Here is a 20357-nt window from a genome sequence, read left to right as displayed (position 1 = left end):
ACTCCGACAGTTATTGACCTGCAGATAAACAGATAGATGGTTACGTAAGCCTGTTAGCAGAGGGTGAAAGAATGCAGAGGGGAGTAAAGATACACATTTCAGTTTGTCATCAACACTTTTTTTCCCCCCTGTGGATTGCTGCGTTGGCACACTAGGTATTTTATTTCAGACATACCCAGTCAAGAAAACCAGCTTTTACTACTTCACTTATGCTCCTATGTTCTCATACCGTTTATCCTATCACCAGACAACTCTGCAGTACTTACTTCACCCTGTTGGGTCATCGCGTGGCTCTTTTTAGCTGCATCACTTGTTATCTCTACCTAGGGCACTCCCTTTGAGATAGACAATACAACTCTCTCTCGTTGAAAAAATTATCTCATGGAAGAATGCATTCATAGGCCTGAGAGCCACATGCTAGTTTGCCAAACCTGGACATTACAATCCACCATGAGAATAAATTGTCCAATGGGACACAGAAGAGGTCAATTAAGCAGCATGTTTCAAAGTTAACAGTGAGAAAGGAAGTTGGAAGTGTCTGTGGTGAATGAGTTGCGCAATCTCCAGAGTACTAACCACTTCTTTATACAGTCCCACACCAGGTGTGCAGCTCACACACACCCAACCAGGGACAAAGTCTATTTCCTGACATGTTCAGTAATATAACTGTGCTTTACCACAATCACCACTGATCTCTTTTCTGTTTTAGGGTTATCAAGAAGTTTCTCCCAGCGTCTGAATATTTGCAGAGCTTTACTTCACAATGCATTGTGTATGTTTTGAATAATCAATCAAAAATGACTATCACCTAGAATAACCCTTCGAAAATGCTTTTATACAAGGAAGTTGTTTAGGGAATTGGAAAACCAGGGGCTCTCGATTACCAAAATCATTAAACTGGCACTCCATTGATTGAGCATTAACTCATCATTTATGCCACAAAACAGAAAGCAGTATTATCTGGGCCACCTGTAATCATCATAAAACACATGGTTCGTCTGTCAAGTTCAGAAATCTCAACAAGTCCTTTTTGTGTCTAGTCCAAGTCAGAGCACAACCATTTCCTGGTATTGTTTGGTTCAATTGAAACCTTACAGGTGCATGCTGTGTGGGGGAGGATGAGGAGAGGATGGGGCGGTGGCAAAAAAAACACAAGCACAGGAAAAGAGTTGGGGGAGGGAAAATGAAGGAGAAAATGGGCTGGGAACAGAGAGAAAGGTCTGATGAGGAGACAACGAGGAAATCTAACAAATAAAGTTAAAGGAAACAGAAAACCCACAGTAGAGCACTACTGCTGAGCCCAGTCTGTTCAACTATTCTGACCGAGGCAACTTAATTATGCTGTTCATGTCACCCATAAGAAATATGTTTGGGTAGAACAAAAATAGACGAGACATTCAAGAAAAAAAAGCTGAAAAAGCTGAGCTACCATTAGAGACATATGACACAATGTCCAGACAGCACATATAGTGTGTGTGCAAGCTGAAGTCTGTTATGTTTGATACTGTTTGCATCGCAATCTTACTGAAATAAAAGACAGTATGTCTATTTTTGAAAACCAAGGTGAATTTTACCCAGTGCTGACTGAGCAACACTATAACTACATGCTGAGAAATGGCATGACAAGCTCTGCCATGTTTAATAGAGAATTTGACTGTAATGTTCTGCCTACATTAATTAATCTCGGCTGACTGTGTAGGAAACTAGGATATGCACAACACTTACTGACAACTACCCTTACTAGGCTAAAGTATTACTATAAAACACGTGTAATGTCATTAAAAAACAATTGGCCTCTTCATCAACTGTAATCAAGGCTAAGGATGCATCTACTGACATTTTTCGTTGTTGATTAGTCTTCTAAATGTCTTTATTAAAATAATCCTTGTAAAGTTAATAAAATGTCACAAATATAAAAAATATCCCCAATTTCTCCAGAACCTGGAGTCTGTGAATGTTTAGCAATTTTGTTCAATAATTAATCCATTATAAGAATAGCCAGTTACTTGTTACCAGTAACTGTTTGACTAATTGTTTCAGCTCTAGCTCAAAATACAGCAGTGTTTAAAACTTTTCAGCCTGTTTTATCATGCTTCTCTCAGCCTGACAATCTGAGTTTAACCTATGAATGCACTTAGGTCACGCGCACACACACGATAAAAGATTAGAAATACACTGTTTGTTAAAAGGAACCATCAGACTTCATACCAGAAGATTGCAGTGTGCCAAACTGTGTCACACTGCCCTCCCAATGCTGCATTCTCATTTGCAAAAAAAAAATAAATAAAAATGAGACAAAATAGCAAGGCTGATGCAATTAAACTGGCTCAGCCAGGACAACCATCCTTTGAATAAATCTAAACATCCACGAGCACGTTCACTCAGACGGTATTGTTTTGAGAAGCTTGAACAGCCTCGCACATCAGCTCCCTGTTCACATGTCAAGATTCCTGTGTGTTAAGTTTATCCAGCCCGCAGTACGTATCTCTCCCCGAGCTGCAAGATTGGACATTGCTGACACACGAATGATGGAATGTAACGATCTCTGCAGGGGGCTCAATAACAGCAACGAAACTGGCAATAAGTGAGAAGAACTGGCCCCCAGAGAAGCTATTGCACAATGCATTGCCAGAACTTAATTCATGACTCAAATGCAACAACAGGATATGACATATTAGATGTCACCCAATGTGACCCTTTAAGGTAAGGTGCTGTCATTCTCAAGCAACACGAAACTATGACTGCTCTATGAAAGAGTGTAGGTGTATCATCCGGAGAAATATCACCACGCGACATGACTTCAGTAAATCAAGCGACATTTGACTAGACACACACATAAAACTGTATTTTTCAGTTGTTGCAGTTATTTCCGCATGAACCATCATTTGCACAATCATTTATATGCCTGAGCAAATTATTAATGAGGTAAGCTCACACTGTGGTTTAATAGCTTCTTGGCAGAAAACATCAGCAGAATACAAGTGTGTGGTTCTGATTACTACAAGGGGTGCTGCTCTCACTCTCTGAGACCACTAACACTTCATACAATAAGAAGCAGGTTTAGGTGAAGGAACGACAGACATGGGAGGGCTTCGATGTCTGGTCTGACTTGAGGCAGACTTCATGCATAACTTTTTTTGCAAATACTCAGCCTCACAACTTACCATACTCAAAACCAGTAGGGTGTGCAAGCATTCGAGTCAGGTTGCTTCCCAGACCGCTAAACACAATGGCGTGCCATTGAACAGAGCAATCACAACAAATTGTACTGATTGAGCACATTATTAAATCGATGCACAATGACACAGCGTAGGTAGGCGTGACGAGAATGTGACACTTTATAGATCTGATGAAAGCCTGAGCCTGTAAAAACCTCCATGTGAGATTGGCCTGTGGGAATGAAAGTGTGTTGCTTTAACATGTAGCTAAATGAATGAATCGTTCATGCACTGGCTGCAAACTGAACTGACTTTATAGGGGCTAGTGAAACATGGGAATATTATTACAATAATCAAAAGGCAATATTATTCTACCTAGAAGTTGGTGCAAGTCTTTCTGATCCATATTCTTCACTTCAAAAACCTTTGGTCTGAAAGTCTTAACTTATTAAACTCAACATTTCCTTTTTATGTTTCCACTTACCTATTATCAATCTCCTTCTCCATATGGTAATTGAAAAATTGCTGCTTTAGTCTACTCTGTCAACTTTAGTTTTAATTTACATCTGTCCATCCTGAAAGAAGGATCTCTTCTTGATGTTTCTTCCCTTTTCCCCTCCATTGGTCTGAATCAAGAGTGTAAGATTCAAAAGGTGTCCCGTTTGTGATAGCTTGTGAGGAACTTTGAGGCAAATTTGTGATCTGAGACTTTGGGCTATATAACTAAAACTGTCTGAACTTGCTTGATATATATCCCATAAAATAGCCATGGAAAACTTATGCTGCCTAGCTGTTCTTCATCACAGTGGTCCTGCACTGTAATTAGAAGACAAACCTGGTCATTTTCAGCTGGCATTCTTGTGTATTTCAGGAATCCTTCGGGCATAAAATCAAGCCAACTGATGCAACTAATGCCCATTTATTTCTGTGCAAGGCTTTCTCCTGTTTCAGTTATCAGATCTTCGATGGGTCCCCAGATTCTGTTCTGAGCTCATCAAAACCGCACTTTCATACTATGCACTCTGGGCTTGGAGCTACATAGGAGCCAAACTTTATTTGGAAACAATGCCTTCATATGAGGCAATCAAATGCCACATCCAAAATGTGTTTTATGAAGAATTTCCAATTTCTCTCAGGTCCTATATTGTGCTATATGTAAATTTGTATGTGACTCTAATTTACTCTGCGTTGTAATTTTGGCCACGTCTCTTTTAAAAACAGAAAACGTGCCTCAAGAGACTTCATGGTTAAATACAAGTTATGTAAATAAATAAATGATGCATCATTTTTATAAAATCCCATATTACAATTACAGATAAACAAATATTGAAATTCTGAAATATCCATAATGCTCCAACTCATGACATTTTGTTCTACAAAAACTATGTAATGTGAACTAAATCACAGTCAAATCTATTCCTCGTTGGCCCCTCAAGGACGCCGGTATGATATCAGCAGGAGAATAAAGACAGGAAGGCAGGGAGTGCACAGACATGCGGATGACATGGTTCCGCGAGGTCGAGCTGGTCGGAGAGCACAGCGCCGTTTTTTTCCGGTCCACCGGTGAACCAGTGACGTCATGCCGCCAGCCCGACATATTACTGGCCACACACGGCGTCTGTTCATGACCGCTACAAACAGACAAGTTCAACCCGACCACACGTTAATCACACGCTTCTCGGTGTCCCAAACAGAGCCGTTCCAGTCTGAACTCACTTTTCCTTCCTTTCCATCCCTCTCAAACTTTTCTTCACCGGCCTTTTCTGCAACTCATTCAAGCGAATCACTTCCTGTCTCTACCGTTAGGGCTTTTTAGCTTATCGCCAACTGCCACAATACCGTTACTAGACCACCTCCGTCTCGCACATAGCACACGTGTAAGATGTATTGAAGTTTTCGGAACGTGTGCTGCAAAGTAAACGAAAACTCGGTTTAAAATGTGTTACGCAGCCCCCGCTCCACCCTGCGAGGCTGCTGAAGTTGCAGCGGTGAACTTAGCAACCGTGCTTCCTGGTTCAATGCACTTGCTGGAGTGACGGGCAAGATTGAATGAGTTATTAAAAGGGTACAGAGAGAGAGAGCATGGCAAAAAGACAAGATTGGTAAAAGCTTCGAAATATTACCTGCTTTTCGGGTGCAGGACGCCTTTCAGAGGGTGGCTAACAACAACCGGGTGGTCAGTCAGCGTCGCCGTGAGTCAAACTTCTTTTCCTGTCGACAGCAGCTCCGCAGAGTTCAGGCTCAACTACAGTTCTCGCTTCCTCCCTCTCTTTCTCTAGTGCACTCACTCTTTCTATATTTTTTTTCTCTACCCTTCTGCCCTCCCTCCTCCACTGGCTGCTCACTGGTTCGAGTAATTTCACTCAGTAACGTTACGTAGCCAGCCGGGGTGCGGTCCAGGACGAGGCGGGACCAGTCCGTATGTACCGCCCCTCTGGCCAATGGTATCCGTGCTTTGATAAGCCGCATACTTTGGACCAATCATGTTTTCTAAAGGCGCGCATAACTGGAGGGGTGACAGCCACTGAGCAGGGCAGCATGCTCAGAAAAAACTGAACTTGAAAGAGTTGAGAGAAAGGAGGGAGAGGGTGCAGATAAAGCTGTGTTTAATGAGAAAGGTATGTGCATACTAAGGATTTTTATGACCATATAAGTACCAGTCACTCACTCTCAGGATGCACTGCATCACCCAGGGTCTCCCTCGTGTGTCAACACGGTCTAGTCTGGCCACTGACTGCTTTAAAAAAAAAAAGAAAAAAAAACAAGTAGCGGCGATGGCTCCAGCTGTTTGATACAATGTCTGCGGTTAGGCTGCCAAATATCAGACATATCACTCACACAGACCTGTCTGAGTTATTCTATACTGCTACTCATATCACTTAATGTTGTGTTAACTTTCCCTCCACAGACAAAGGAGTATTCATTTGTGTGTAACATAAACAATTGGCAATATTTTAACCTTCTTGAAACTGTATGCGTTTGTCTCATATTGGAATGAAGATGATACATTCATAGGTGTGTATTAATAGTACTGCACTTTATGTATCCATGCTCCTCCCCTCCATAAGGAGGTGAGCATCAGCCAATGGAGCTGATGCAGATTTTGTGTTTGGCCCAAGAACACTTGAACACACTGGCAGGGTGGATATTGGTCTATAGGGCCTTGAACCTCTCACAACTTTACTCAGTCATCATGTCACAGTAAAACATAAACAATTTAAACCTACAGGCCTGTTTCCACCTAAGGAATTTAAATATTATATGTAAACAACTTTTTATAAACAATTTATGCTGGCTTGTATTAGTTCTTAGCTGCAAGTGAAAAAATAATTTTTTTTCTTTTATTAAACTATCTAGATATTTTAAAAACTCCAGTTTCAGTTTATTAAAACTCATAGATGCAGTATATAATTAATTGTAATGGTAATTCAACATTCATGTGGATATGCTTGTTTGATCGTGACCGATTATTCCATAATTCTTTACTCAATGAAACAGCAAATATTCAAACGCATATGTATATTCATTCATATTTATAGGCAAACATGAAATCTTTTAGAATTTCCCAATGTCACCTGTAAAAACTTAACTGCACTTTTCAGCAAGTTCTGTCAATGTTTTTGCATTCATTTACATGCACCAGTGCACCTCTAAGGATTAGTTCAAGAGACTTAACAAGATATAAAGCGCAGTACAGTTTTGTGATTTACTCTCATAGGTTCCCATCACTCAAACAGGTAAGCCCACATTCATGACCAGACATGCGAACTCTACCTGGGAACTGCTGCAAGTGATGATCTAATTAATGTGAGGGAGGTAAATACTTTTTCAAATCACTCCTGACATTTGTTTTCCTCTTTCCTTCAAAAAGACTTGCCTTGTTCTTGTGTAAATGTAACCATTAGAGATGTAATTAGGACTGATTGTTTATAGGTTATACATGTAGACTGAGGAATAAAAAGCGAGGAGTGTGGCGCTGCTAGCAAAGAGGAAGGGGTAGTGGGACTGGACAAGAAAACTGAACATAAAAGGGATGAGTGAAATGATGGATGTTGAGATGAAAATCCTGCGGTACTGTTGCCAAAGTCTACACTGAAGAATGGAACAGTACAACGTGAACCTGTTTACTTCAGATACTCTCTGGGGATTGGGATTGGGTGATCTGAGCCCAGTTTGAGAGGAACTGAAGGCACGGAGCCAATGCACATGACACAACCAGCAGGGAGACATTAACAATGGAAAATAAATATTTTTCACTTTCTCAGTGTGAAACATGGCTTAAAAAATCATCAGCTTGTTTACATCAGTAGCACTGAGATGGAAAGACAAAAAGAGAAGTGATTCCCAACCAGGGGTACATGTACTCAAGGGGGTAGCCTACATGGAGACTGGAGTAGCTCAACAAATTAGATAAAAGTTTAAATTATAATTTCATGAAAAAAATATTGAGTCACCTGTGACACTTGAATAGGTTACCACAGGCTGAAGGGAAGTCTAAACAGTTAGCTAGCTAACAAATAAACAGTTTGAATAGTCTGCTAAAAGCACATGTGTTAATGAATAAACTGTTGAAATAGTGATCTGAAAGTATTGGATAAAATGTTGAAACTGTTAGCTAAAAGTAACGGTTAAATGGATAAAACAGCTAACAGATAAACAGTCTGAATAGTTAGCTAAAAGTAATGGATAAAATGTTGAAACTGTCAGCTAAAAGTTATGGATAAATGGATAAAACTACCTGCAGATAGCTTGAATAGTTAAAATGAATAGATACATAGTTTAAATGTATAGCTTTTCTTTCCACTAGTGCAAATGCAAACTTGACCAAACAAACCTAAACTTTTGTATGAAAAAAAAGTGTAACAATATTCACTCTTATATAATGAATAGTGCTCAATAATGTCCAGTTTTAAATCAATTAAAATGAGCACATTTGGTACATAACAGGTGTTGTTGATGGACATGTATTTGAGTTCATATATGGCAGGGCTGTGGGGGTACCTCTGGAAAAGAAAGGGTTAAGAACCACTGGTTTAGAGGAATTGTAAAGGTAATTCCAGTCAGACAAGGCAACCCTTGACCCCATTATCTTTTGTCTTCTCTTCCACACATAGAGGGTGATGTCGGAAAAGAGGCAGGAATACAGATAACAGATGATGCTGTTCTGAGGTCCAGGGATAAACACCAAGACCTGATGCAAATATTGCAGGTGACATCAACACAAAGTGCAATCAATTTACACAACTACAAATTTAGTACACCGCACAGAGGCTACTCTTATTGAGGTTCACCCCAAGAAGTCACATAATAACAGCGGCTCAGTCATGGCTGACATCCACTGACAAACATAGGTAAATCACATTTTCACATTCTATTCAACATGTGATTTATGTTCGCTGTGTGTCATAATGAAAGGAATGCGTCTGTGTGTTTTCCTTTACGTTTGGCAGCTGGGCATCACATGTATGTTGAGCAAAACATTGACCATTCAGCGTGTCTGTTTGGAAAATTCAATAAACCTCACACTCGCTCTCTCTCTCTCTGGGATGGATGAGAAATATCTGAAATTTCAGCCGAGAGGTCAGAAGTCATCCTGTCACCCAGTACTTGAGCAGGACCAGATGCCGAGGGAGGAGAGGGGGCCTAGAAGAGGAGAATGAAGGGGAGTTCTTACATAGAAAAAAATATTAAGATAAACAAAGTTTAATTCAAAGCAAATTTCTAAATAACAAGAAGTTCCCATATAATGAAAACCTTGTTCCAGAAAAAGTACAAACATCACAGCAATTGCATAAGACACAAAACAAACAGAGCTGGAAACAGAAAGAAATGTAGGATAAAACGCAGGCATGAATTACCAAATATGGACACTACTGACCTCATCTCCCTCCCTCTCGCTGCCTCCCGCTCTCCTTTTCACTGTGACCTAGTCTCTCTCTCTTTCTCCTTCAGTTGGTTGTAATAGCAGCAGGGTGTGTCTGTAATTCAGGGTGTGTGAAGCCATTATATGATCCAGTCAGAAAGAAAGGGACCCATTCAATGACAGCATGTTAAAAGAGTGGCATGTTAACTCACTGGCCGCTCTTGCTGTGTAATTACACGCGTGAATTCATGTGTGTGTTGGGCCTATGTGTGTGCATTCACGCTCGAGTGTCTTGGTGAGAATGTGTGTATCTGTGGCCCCATTCATGACACATATACATGTAAATATATCCCGCAGCTCAGATCTGTGTCTGACCTTACAGTCAATAGGTTGTTTAATCTGACCCAAATCCTCCTACCTGACACACACTGAGAGAAAATTCACCACACACACTCGAAGCCCAGTGTGAGCCCAGTGTAAACACATTGCCGTTCATTCTAGCAGCCAACTCTTTTTGTTCAACATCATTCCCCAGTCATGTACAAACCCCTGCCAAGACTATTTACGCAACTTGGTTCCCTTCACACAGCCTCTTGACATGATAAAGCAAAGTGTTTATTTGTGTGTACCTAAACAACCAGAATCACAAAGAATAATTAAGACCCCCTGGAGCTTTTGAGATAGGCTAATGCAATAATGAGATTACAGCAGAGTGAGTGGTTATTTATTCTGTTTTCTGTCCTTTAATCTCTAGTTTCCAGCGCCTCCATCCTCCTCCTTACCTTAGTAATTCGTACACAGGAAGGAGTGATAAGACACATACTGGCTTACAAAACACAGGAATGTGGCGTACAGGGAAAATGCACAAAGCTTTCCCTAATTTGTTAAGATGTCTCTCTGCTCATTTATCACCTGTTCTGATTTGACAACATCTGTAATGCACACTAAGTCAATATGGTACTGTAAGCCATGTGTATGCTGCATGGGAAAAAGATGATATAAACAGCAAAAGTGGTTGCTTTGTCTGTCTCGGGTTGGCATTTTTCTGGAAAAGAAAGGAGACCTAACAAGGTGGAGGGCAGCATGTGTTTCAGATATAAATACAGCTATGTATTTACTATAAACATAGAATGCTCTCAGGCCCTGCCAGATCTGGGTGTTGTTACAGCGTCGCTCGCTCTCTCACACACACACAAGTTTCAAAACACAAGCATGCACTTTATGCACACAAAGCAAAAGCATTTGGGTCAGTGACAGGCAACTTCTTTTCAAACAAACACACGGCAAACATTAACAGTTTGAGGCTCTGGGAAAGGCGGGCAAATTGGGACAGAGTCACTAGGAGAAACTTTGCCTCTCAGCCCGCTTGTTCAGCAGCAGCTGCTGGCTTCCCCTGTCTTTTTTTTGCCTTATATGGTCACAAGAGTGGTTGAGTAAGAGAGAGAGACAGCGGGAGCGAGGATGGAGGTGTGGTCTATTGTTTTTTGGCGGAAGAGGTGTAGGGTTACGTGCTGTTCTTGAACCTTTGGAGCTTGTCGTCATCTATTCAGTCACCTCTTTTCTCTGAAGGCAGACAAAGAGGATGAGCTAAGAACCTGCCGGGGAAGGTGGGAGGTGGGGGGTGGGGGGTGGGGCAGCTTCATGAGTGTGAATCTGGAGGCCTTGAGACCAGCCACTGACTATTTAGAAGCAGACAGAACAAGCAGGAAGCGGTTAAAATGGCAGAGCATTGACAAAAGGTTCTGTCATGCAGTCCGAGACATCTACCAGCTATGCAGGAATGTCTTTAATTCAACACACAATTGCGTTAGTACATCTGGATCCCTTGCTTCGCTCACACCTGCTTATGTAATGCCAGTGGAATTCCCCCTATTCTAAAACCACTGGGTCCCTCCCTCTGGTCCGCTACTGAGCAGGTCTGCATGAATACACCCCCTGGGCTTCATCTGCTATGATCTAATCCGAGCCAGGACCACTGAAAGTGCAGATGGAACATGTCAAATGATGTGCACTTAATAAGCGGTCCGGAGTCCCTCTGTCAGCTGTGGGCTCTGTAATGACATGCCAGGATAGGAAGGCAGGCAGCGGTGGGAATGTTTTTCAGTTAGCGAGTAGTGACAGAGGAGGGGATGACTGGAGGGACTCTGACTGCAGGTGCTCTCCTGTCTCCTTCAGCCTCATTTCACCTCATTTACTTGAGTGTGTCTAGCGGGCACTGACACAGAAATGCTTTAATCCCATACTCCCCCCCTCCCCCCCCACACACACATACAAGCTGCTCGTCGTCCTCCCAGATCCATATATATATCTATTCATAACTTTGTCATCCTGATTGTCCATATTGTAATTTTATTATGCTGGTTATATAAGTACAACTGACTGACTTGACAATTGGGAACAACGACAACCATAGCAACTTCCAAACAAGCAAGCGAATGGGGCAGCGACTGTGTGCTGGAGGGTCAGAGTCCATCTGACCACAGCGTATGTTGTCATCGACTCTGATGGAGGAGAGAAAGGCAATTTGGTGGAGGATTTCTGGTCAGGTGTGAAACCAAACATTAGAGAGAACGAAGACGGACGCTGATGACAGAAGGGAGGTAATTTAAAGGAAAGCAATAAATGGAGTAGGAGTTTTAGTTACACTGATGGCAGCGTTGTGACAGCATGAGTAACACCTACATGTTCAGGCAGAGAGATGGGGGGCATACAACACTACACATAATGGGGAATAACAGAGCTACTTCATGATCAACCTAACACTCTGTGAAAATGTCTGTGAAAAGCTCCCATCACTTTTCCCTGGTGAGAAGAACTTAGTAGACTTCAAAACTCTATTTCCCCTCTTTAAACTACCACAGCCTCACAGCCCAACATCACACCAGTAACCCGTTTCTGAATCCTTCCAGTGCTGTCAAAACAACCAACACAAGGAAAGTGCATAACTTAAATATTGCATCAGGGGCCATTAAAGCTATACCCCATGTTGCCCCCCCCCCCCCCCCTCCCCCTCCCCCCCAACCAACCACAGACAAAAACACAATTCAAATACAGAACATCTTTTGACTCCTTTATTACTTCACTTGGTCATGTTTCCCGTACATCGAGTTCATTTCAGTAATAAACTAAATCAAACTCATATTTGCTCTCATATATTTAATTCCCACTTGACTAAGTTTCAGTCAGGACCCACATACACACACACACACACACACACTCTCTAACACAAACACACATCTTCCTTTTCCCCTATTATTAGGCATTATGGTGTAAAATGACCATGTGAGGCTTTGTGACGTTAGAGAAATGCCACCCTCGTGTGGACAAAAGCAGGAACTACACGTAACACTGGGACAAACCTCATTCAGTATTGTCAGGTTTTAAGTTAAATCCTCTCCACCACTAAAACTAGAAATGTTCATCCCTCATTATACAGTATAAGTGCAGTACAGCTGTATATTTTAACTTCTACAAACTTTTACAGCAAACACACCAGCTCAGCTGCTCTAGTAGTAAGAATAGAGCTGTGGAGCCTTCACATTATGAAAGAGACTGAACCGCTGCAAAATGAAGCAGGGTAGGAACTACAAGGTTGATTGAGGCACACACCCATCACTAGACAAAAGAAACAGAGGGAGACAAAGACAGAAGCAATAATGCAAAGCTGAAGCAGAGTGTCTCGCGATGGGTGTGAGCATTTGAGAGTTTGCCAGCTGGCATTGTGGCATGGTTTTGTTGCTCAACAGGCTCAACATGGCAGCTACCAGAATCATACAAAACAGCGCCATAATGGTAGTGAATGGCAGGACAGGGCAAGCTGGTTTATTGTCCAATGATCTTGCTGACAAAGGAGTCCAGCGCATCATCATCTTTGATCCCCACAAAGTGGTCAACAACGTCACCTCCCCGGATGGCGATTACTGTCGGAACTGCAGACACCTGAAGACACACAGAGTTATGGTTATAAGATAAGAACAATATTTTACACTTAACAACATGCAATACATCAAGTACTTTGACCTCAAATTATGTCCCTTTAGCAAAGTTTTATAAAAATTTCATTCAAAAGGTTATAACAATGGGTATTCTTCACAATACAAGTTCAGATGGTAAATTTAACGAATGTCAGTAACACCACAAAAATACTGCAAGTCTCACCCCGTATTCGATTGCCAGGTCTGTGTGATCGTCTATGTCAACTTTTGCCATGGCAACACGGCCTTTCTGTTTTGCAACAGCCTTCTCCAACCTTGGCCCAAGGATCTTGCAGGGACCACACCACCTAAAAACACACAAGTAGAACCAATGTCCAAGTGTTTATTCACGGTAAGACACAAGTACTGAGTACCACCAGTAAGACGATTAAATAAGCTACTGAAGATTTTTAAATATTGAGCAAATCATTTCAAATGCATGTCACAATTAGTATATTTTAGTAGTATAATTAGTATTATAATAATAATTTAAAAGATGACTACTGACAGGTAGAACAAAACAAATTGGCCTTTTGCAAAGCCATTTTGACTTGTCAAAACAGGAAAACCCAAGTGTTACGTAAGTTATGTTTTCCATTCAGCTAATTATGCTTCCTCCCACCATCGCTTCTCCATCCTGTGACCTGGAAACCCGTGAATTGACGTTTGCCTTAAATGTGTATCAGTGGAGCGCATTCGTCTACAGTATACTGTAGATTTGGCAAACTATTTGTGGGAACGGGAGTAACAACTCGCGCCAACTCATGTTCATTCATAAAATAAAGAAACGTGTGTATAATCCGAATGGTCACAAGATGAATGATTCATATAAACAAAAAGCTTTTCCCCCCTTTATTTTGAAGAAAACAATGGAGGTCCAAAATGTTGTTGCTAAGTAGTTATCATTTTTCCTAAACTATCATCCTGGGCCTGAAAACGACAGACTTACTGTACCTGCAGCCTTTTATAAACTAAAAATAGATTTTATTTAGAGCACGTTTGAGTCCATTCTGTTCTTTCAGTAATGGATTCATTTTAATTATTTGTATGAGTCTTGTTGCGTGAAGTCCTGATGGTATGCTAGTGCTATGATCAGCATTAGAGCAGAAGCTGGCACAGTCACACGCAGCTGGAAGACAATAAAATAGGCGTACGGTGTAATTCTTACAAAATACAGGCCTACAGCTTGCCCCAACTTTAAATACAGTGTTACATACACTGTAGACTTTACTTGGAAGGGCTGCCCAGGTGTATTAACAGGTAAAAGTATTAGGCTAAGTTACAAGACGCGGTGGATATTTATTGCAACATGAGACCGTGGATGTTTGTTTTCGCAATTTTGGCCTCAGTTTCAGAACCGTTACAGCCCTAGTAAATACAAATCCTCTATCCTGCAGCGACAGGTGAAAATGTCTTCTGTGAAAAAAGCCTATACAAAACAAAAGTGTAACAAGTTAAAGTGATAGAGACGTCTTTATGCCATATTAAGCCATTAACTACTTTTCAGAAGAGGGCGGGGGGTAATTTCAATTTTGAAATACTGAATAATGAACTTCAGGTAAAAGATTTTGATGACAACAAGCCCTGTAAAACAGAAGAATTTGTGTCAGACAATATGGAAGTTATGGAGGTAAAGACCTCTCTATAGGACACAGTGGCCGTTGTGTAACTTCACATGACTTCAAAGTGCAATGCCCACGGTCATGTGAGTACATGTGTATTTATTTTTAACACACACACACACACACACACACACACGCGGTATTTTCTAAGGTCAGTGCCTGAATCCCCTAACAACAGTCACACATCAGTGTTAATACAGAGTAATGCTATTTTTATTTTAGCATACCAGGTGGGTAATAACTGCACATTCACCTTCTGTAAAAGCACAGGCTGGATAATGACCAGCATGAAATCTTTTCTAGGATTAGAAAAAGAACTAGCTGAAAGAATGATTTTAAATTTATCATTCAGTTGCATGTTACGGCAAAATCCATCATCTTTAAAATTTAAAGACCAGGTTTTTAATATTGCTGTGATTTGCTTCATTAGTTGGCTTCTACAGGATTGTAACGCAGCCATTAGTCAGTCACTTACCCAGTTATTCAAGCAACAGGACATTTGTAGATCTGATTAATATCAAGTAAAAAAGAGAAATCCTATATTGTTCTTTGCTCTCAAATCCAAACGGTTGCTTGTTTTTCTTAATTTATCCATTAGAAACATGAGAATGATCTAAAACACATAACATTTGATCACTTGTATGTATCTATACCCTCATTCAGTTGTGTCTGTTATCTGCCACTGTCCCTCCCTGAGGTACTCACTGTGCGTGGAAGTCAACCAGCACGGGCAGTTCGCTTTTGATGACCCGGTCTGTGAAGTCATCGTGGTCCTGTACATTGAAAGAGACTTCCCGGCGGGAGGCGTGAGGAAGGCAGCGAGGTAGGGTGCGTGATGGAGAGAGGAAGGAGACCTTGGTCGTGGCGGACTGTAGGGAGGTGGAGAAAGAAGAGGTGGCGGCGATGGCAGGGGATGATGGGAGGCAGCGGATGTCTTTCGCAGAGAACGTCCAAATTCTACGTACTAGCAGCCTGTGAGCCATCTGTGTGAACGACATCAGATAACAGAACAGAAGAATGTTGATTAATAGTCCACTGTGGTATTACGCTAGCTTGACAGTGGTTAAGGGACTGCACAATGCTTTTACTGTCCCACATCACACTTATATAAGGCCAGTGTGTTTACAGCCATTCCCAGGGCGTACCGGGGCTTGTGTGTTTTCCTGTATGATTTACATGCATTTAGCAGAAGCAAAATTAAGGGTTAACTAGATTGCACCACAAATATAATGTCATGGTAAGCTCAGAAAGCACTGGGATATCCTTCAAAACACCGCTACAGTTCTTATCTGACTTGAAGCTTGAATCCATTTAAACCGTACATATATACCATGCAGCATTACAAGATTAGATTTTAAATCGATAGTCCTTCAACCGAACATTCATCTGCAACAACTTTAATAAATCAATAAATCATTTGTTACTTTACGCAAACATACCAGAAATTGCCTGGTTCCAGCTTGTCAGATGTGAATATTTGCTGGTTTGATAGGATATCATCGCTTCCTATGATAAATTAAGTATCTTTGGATAAGGACTGACAAAACAAAACAAGATATCTGAATAAGACAACTTGGGAATTGTGTCTTCTTTTATACCCTTTTAAAGCCAAAGGGATTAATATAATAACCTCCAGGATTAATTGATAATTAAAATGAAATGAAAGGGCTTAGGGCTGCAAATACTGTCACTATTACTTTCAGCAGCTCAAGTCCCCGAGCTGGCAGACAGAAAAACAAAACAAAAAAACAAGCAAAGCAAATTATTAGTTAGGCTGATAAACCTGCTTTCTATGTGTTGTTCGATTTTTAGCTTATACAAACCACACGAAGAAATACAGTTTGATATATCTCAACAAAATCCCACCCCACAAGTAACCCTAACCTGTTGGACCATTACACATTTACAATAGGACGTGTCAAAACACAAGTTCAATGCTAAGTATGATAAACATTTATAAAACACATCAAGAACACAGACGAGGGTTAGGAAAAGAAAAGGGTATACAATGCAATAAATACATGTTTTTTTAAGGGTATTTCTATTTGGTGTGAATTGTCTGAGGGGTCGTGCAGGTAAACCTGTCTTGTCGGTCAAATTAGGTTAACATCATTAACAGATCCTCTCTTAACGCAGCCATGTTGCTCTGCTGTTAAAACACGACGAAGACACAAACGATGTTAACACATCCAAAGTTTTCTTTATAAATGTTTCCTTAATAATAACTAGGTCAATCCACCTCCCACCAACTTTGTGGGTGGTGTTTTCACGGCTTCGTTGCGGAGCTACCGGCGCCTCGTTTCCTCCATTAACCTACGTTACATATGACTTTGCCCTCTTCGTCCTCCTCCTCCTCCTCCTCCTCCTCCTCCTAACATCACCCGCCGTCGCCTCCTCTCGTTGTGAAACACACAGACACTGAAACCGAACAGTTTGGGCAGCACATTCCCAGATATCTCACGCTGCATAGATGATTTTAAAGCGTTGCCCGTATTTACCTTGCTGCTTTTCAAGGGCTGATCTTGGCCTTGTGGACCAATGAAGTGCTTCCGCTTTGGTGCCGCAGATAAATCGCCTCTCATGGCCGCAGTACTGTGAGTAGCGCCATCGCATGGACAGGTTGGGAAGCACAGCACGGCCCGTTTCCTAAAAGCAATGCAAAAGGGGGGAATTTATCCTTGAAAAAAAGTGTGTTATTTCTGTAGTCCCTATTGTCAGTAGTGAAAAGTGACTAAGTACATTTACTCAGTTACGGTATAATTAGCCAACATGTTTGTTTTTTACTATTTACTTCTACTCCACTACAATTCAGGGTGAAATATTGTACATTTTACTCACCTACATTTTGGCATATCCGACAGATACAGTTGTGAGTCACTTAACACATTTTATAATGAAAAAAATATATAATACAATTATAAAATACAATATAGGGTAATGTAAAGAGCAATTCTTCACAGTTTACAGGGTAATTATTACAGACTACCATCAGTGTACCAGTGCAGTACTGATACATGTAGAACAAGGGAACAAGATGTGAAGTTAGCAATAATCTGGGATTTGGGACAAATTTAAAAAGAACTTACACTATAAGTATTTTTGACTACCGGTTACCTAAACTAATATGAGCCTGACCATCCTTGAAAGCCACACACAGGTCAGGCAAGTGAGTGGCGGCTGAGACTGTCTTCCATGAGACACTATAGGTTCTCTTTTGCACTGAGAGAGATGTTTGCCTGTGGTTTGTCATTAGGTCTGCTCAGTTTGGGATCCCAGTTGAAATAATAATAATAATAATCTTTATTTGTAGAGCACTTTTCAAAAACAAGTTACAAAGTGCTTTAACAACTGTAGAGACAATAATACCCAAAAGACAATAATACAAAAACAATACAAGATAAAAGCAAGAAAACACTGAAAAGACTAAAATACATTTTAAAGATAAATATAAAATAAGTAAAATAGAATAAAACAGATAAAATAAAGTCAAATAAGATCGGGAAAGGCTCTCCTATAAAAGTATGTTTTAAGAAGGGACTTAAAAGAGTTCACTGACTCAGCCGCCTTGATTTCCTCGGGCAGGCTGTTCCAGAGCCTCGGGGCCCTGACAGCAAACGCTCTGTCCCCTTTAGTTTTCAGTCGAGACTCTGGAACAGACAACAGACCTCTGCCCGAGGATCTCAAGGTACGTGCTGGTGTGTGTGGGACTAAAAGGTCAGAAATATAACAAGGCGAGTGGCCATGAGTCAATTCTAAAACATACTGGGAGCCAGTGTAATAAAGCTAAAATAGGGGTGATGTGGTCATATTTCTTTGTTCTGGTTAAAAGCCTGGCAGCTGAGTTCTGGACAGTCTGGAGTCGATCAGTAGATTTTTGGGTTAAACAAGTGAAAAGGCTGTTAGGCTGTTAGGCTCCGCAATAATCCAGGCGTGATGAGATGAAGGCATGTAAAATGGTCTCGGTGTCGAAAAAACACGATTGAACAAGCTTTGTGGTGTGCTGCTCGAAATTTAAATTAATATCAAACCAGACACCAAGGTTCTTTGCAACAGGCTTAATGTTATTTACTAGGGAACCAGCAGATGGCAGTATTTGATTTGCCATCTGCTGGGACCCGATGACCAGGATTTCTGTTTTGTTTGAGTTCAGCTGGAGGAAATTATTTGACATCCATTTTTTAACTTCACAAAGGCAGTTGTTAAGTGAACTCAGCATTCCAGGATCTGTGGATCTGGCGGGCAAGTACATTTGTGTGTCATCAGCATAAATATGAAAAGAAATACCATGTTTATGGAGAATATGTCCAAGGGGAAGCAGATACAAGGAAAACAAAATGGGTCCTAAGACCGACCCCTGAGGCACACCATATTTAACTGGACAGAATGAAGAGACATAGTTATTTACAGACACATAAAACTTCCTATTTGACAGGTAAATAGTAAATAGTTTCAACTTAGTTTACAATTAGAGGAGCCATGCTGAGTTTATTATTTAGTTATTTTCATCTTCTACTTCTGCCTTGGCTTTTCATGAATTAATTAATAATTTTAGCTGACACTTTCATCCAAAATGACTCACAGTTGTTCTATATGTCAGAGGTTGCACGCCTCTGGAGCGTAAAGTGTCTTACTCAGGGACACATGGATGGATGTCGCAGAGGGAATCGAAGCCTGGTGTCCCTCAACAGAGCCATGTGTCTTATCCACTGCTCCATCACCACCCAGGTGAACACTTCTGGTTTTCACTATAGCTGTATTTACTATAGAAACCACCATAAAAAAACTTTTCTACTTCCTGTACTCCATTACAACAATGAACAGCACCCTGTGTAACATCAGTGTCAATCCACATGAGCAGGTAACACCTGAGGTTCCTTCTGGAGTCCCCTGTATGTATCACGTTACTGTAAGTAGGCCTACTTTTCAACAAGTAATGTTCCTGGCAATACTGTAGTAGGCTATTTGATAATTTTGAAATATATTACAGATGATTTATGAAATGCAACAGAAATAATTACCCAGTCTTACCCCAAACTTTAATTTGCAGACAGGGGCGTTTTTAGGATCTTGAAACATTGGGGGCTTAGCCCAGCCCATAAAACTTCATATCTTCACATAATAATTGACCCCCACCCCACCCCAAAGTTAAGTATGTAAAGCAGTAAAGCAACAGTAAACATCCTCTACTTATACGGCACAACAAAACTCACAACAACACTACTGTCTCCTTTTGATGTTGCTAAATTGTAATGTCATGTGTCTAATTATAATAATAATATAATAATAATAATCCTTATTTGTAGAGCACTTTTCAAAAACAAGTTACAAAGTGCTTTAACAAGTGTAAAGAATAATACAAAAAAAAAAAGATAAGAGCATGAAAATTTAATATAAAATTAGTAAAATACAATAAAATAAAAAGGGATAAAATAAAGTCAAATAAGATCGGGAAAAGCTCTCCTATAAAAGTATGTTTTAAGAAGGGACTTAAAAGAGTTCACTGACTCAGCCGACCTGATTTCCTCGGGCAGGCTGTTCCAGAGCCTCGGGGCCCTGACAGCAAACGCTCTGTCCCCTTTAGTTTTCAGTCGAGACTCTGGAACAGACAACAGACCTCTGCCCGAGGATCTCAAGGTACGTGCTGGTGCGTATGGGACTAAAAGGTCAGAAATATAACAAGGCGAGAGGCCATGAAGAGCTTTAAAAGTGATCAATAGAATTTTAAAGTCAATTCTAAAAC

At 40.7% G+C, this 20357-nt stretch overlaps 2 protein-coding genes across 3 annotated transcripts in view; both read right to left on the bottom strand.

Annotated features, from left to right (window-relative positions):
* LOC123984955 (myosin-9-like) overlaps positions 1-5482 on the bottom strand; it is a 34525-nt gene extending 29043 nt beyond the window's left edge. For both annotated transcript variants that reach the window (XM_046072240.1, XM_046072249.1), the window contains exon 1: positions 5282-5482. The gene's annotated coding sequence lies outside the window, so the exon portion shown is untranslated. The remainder of the gene's footprint in view (positions 1-5281) is intronic.
* A 7332-nt stretch (positions 5483-12814) lies between these two features.
* Positions 12815-17257, bottom strand: txn2 (thioredoxin 2). Its single transcript, XM_046043583.1, has 4 exons — positions 17116-17257; positions 15323-15600; positions 13180-13303; positions 12815-12960 (listed from the first exon to the last, which is right to left on the bottom strand). Exons 1-4 carry the CDS (start codon positions 17197-17199, stop codon positions 12844-12846), a joined length of 603 nt encoding a protein of 200 aa, XP_045899539.1. The 5' UTR covers positions 17200-17257; the 3' UTR covers positions 12815-12843.
* Positions 17258-20357: the final 3100 nt, after the last annotated feature.

Source organism: Micropterus dolomieu, linkage group LG02 (genome assembly GCF_021292245.1).
Source record: "Micropterus dolomieu isolate WLL.071019.BEF.003 ecotype Adirondacks linkage group LG02, ASM2129224v1, whole genome shotgun sequence".
NCBI classification, from domain to species: domain Eukaryota; kingdom Metazoa; phylum Chordata; class Actinopteri; order Centrarchiformes; family Centrarchidae; genus Micropterus; species Micropterus dolomieu.
Note: the sequence above shows the minus strand (reverse complement) of the source record. Positions and strands in the feature narration are given on the sequence as shown.

Bases quoted from the DNA above. Each gene is read 5' to 3' on its own strand.
- txn2 (XM_046043583.1), bottom strand. From the start codon at position 17,199: ATGAGAGGCGATTTATCTGCGGCACCAAAGCGGAAGCACTTCATTGGT. The intron at 15,601-17,115 runs GTAAATACGGGC...TCGTTCACACAG, and splicing joins AGCCCTTGAAAAGCAGCAAG to ATGGCTCACAGGCTGCTAGT. The intron at 12,961-13,179 runs GTGAGACTTGCA...GTGTGTCTTCAG, and splicing joins ACCTGGCAATCGAATACGGG to GTGTCTGCAGTTCCGACAGT.